This window comes from Cynoglossus semilaevis, chromosome 4 (assembly GCF_000523025.1).
Source record: "Cynoglossus semilaevis isolate Cse_v1.0 chromosome 4, Cse_v1.0, whole genome shotgun sequence".
Lineage (NCBI taxonomy): Eukaryota > Metazoa > Chordata > Actinopteri > Pleuronectiformes > Cynoglossidae > Cynoglossus > Cynoglossus semilaevis.
Window position 1 is genome coordinate 14,712,972 of NC_024310.1, and position 1,188 is coordinate 14,714,159.

The 1,188-nt window shown below is 42.8% G+C and overlaps 1 protein-coding gene across 1 annotated transcript in view; it reads right to left on the reverse strand.

Moving 5' to 3' along the window:
- Window positions 1-468: 468 nt before the first annotated feature.
- coq8b (coenzyme Q8B) overlaps window positions 469-1,188 on the reverse strand; it is a 6,356-nt gene continuing 5,636 nt past the window's right edge. Inside the window, exon 15 of the mRNA XM_008309416.3 lies at window positions 469-945. Coding sequence (XP_008307638.1) covers window positions 661-945 — 285 coding nt within the window. The 3' untranslated portion in view covers window positions 469-660. The remainder of the gene's footprint in view (window positions 946-1,188) is intronic.

A 1,188-nucleotide genomic window follows, 5' to 3' on the forward strand; every position in this document is an offset into this window, starting at 1 on the left:
ACACATTCATACCTACTCCATTCATCGTGTCCGATCAACCTACTCCTCTATCAGGCATGCTTTTTGGGGAGTGGGAGGAATCCGGAAAACCCTGAGAGAACTCACGCACACATGGGGGAGAACATGTAAACTCCATACAGAAAGATCAAGTGGGTTGCCACTCTTGTTTGCACCACAGACCACTTTTTTGGATAGATATTAATCTCACACACTAATCGTCAAGGTGCAAAAAAAAGACATTAAATTATAAGATAATATTTAAACAAATACAAATATACAAAAAGTAAAACGAACCATCCAGTTGAACATCCCTAGTTACTATCACTGTACCTTCAGTTGGACTGTGAACATTTGAATTACAGATTCAAAAAAGGGATGGCTCCATAAAACCTCATGTCCGATACCTATACTGCAACTTGGAGTATCTGCCGATATCGATATCAGTCTGATTCCTTTTTTCTCCTCCAGCATGCAGCGAGCTGCCGTTGATGTGGCGATAGTGTCCCTGTTTATGGAATGTTACACAAAGTTAAGTTGAGCATTTGAGCTCAGGTATCGGATTGGAGCGTTAGATTGGTTTTTTTGGAAGCTTGATACTGAAATTCTGACCAATATCTGACCGTTACAGATCCTGGTCCTTGAATATTGACATGCTAACTCCTAGCTGCTGAGTTCCCTCTGGTTGTAGGCTGTGTACGCACTCAGGAACATGTCCCTGCAAGGCATAACCGCCTGTAGCTTAGAGCAGATAAGGAAGCACCCTGCCATCTTGCGATGGAGGGAATATGTCTCCTCAGGAGGAGGGGTGAGACGATGTTGCAGCATGACGTGGACGAGGCCCTGAATTCGTTGAGTCGTGCTCTGTTTGCCGAAGTCAAAAGGCTCAGGAGATGAAAATGCTTCACCGAGGATCATCACTGCCTCGACGTGGGCATCTATAAACGCCTAAATGCGAGAGAAAAAAAGAGGTTACACTTAAACACATGGAAAACATTTGCTGCGCTGTAAACTTCCCGCCATATTTATGCATTTTCTATGGCAAGTAAACAGTATATTCAGAATATGAATATTTAACAGTCGGTAGCTGACGACAATGCTACTGCATTAACAGAGTTCATCGTGCGTGTCTTTTGCACACAAGCTAATAAAAGACGATCTAAATGGAAACAGAAGTTGTGATATGGATGA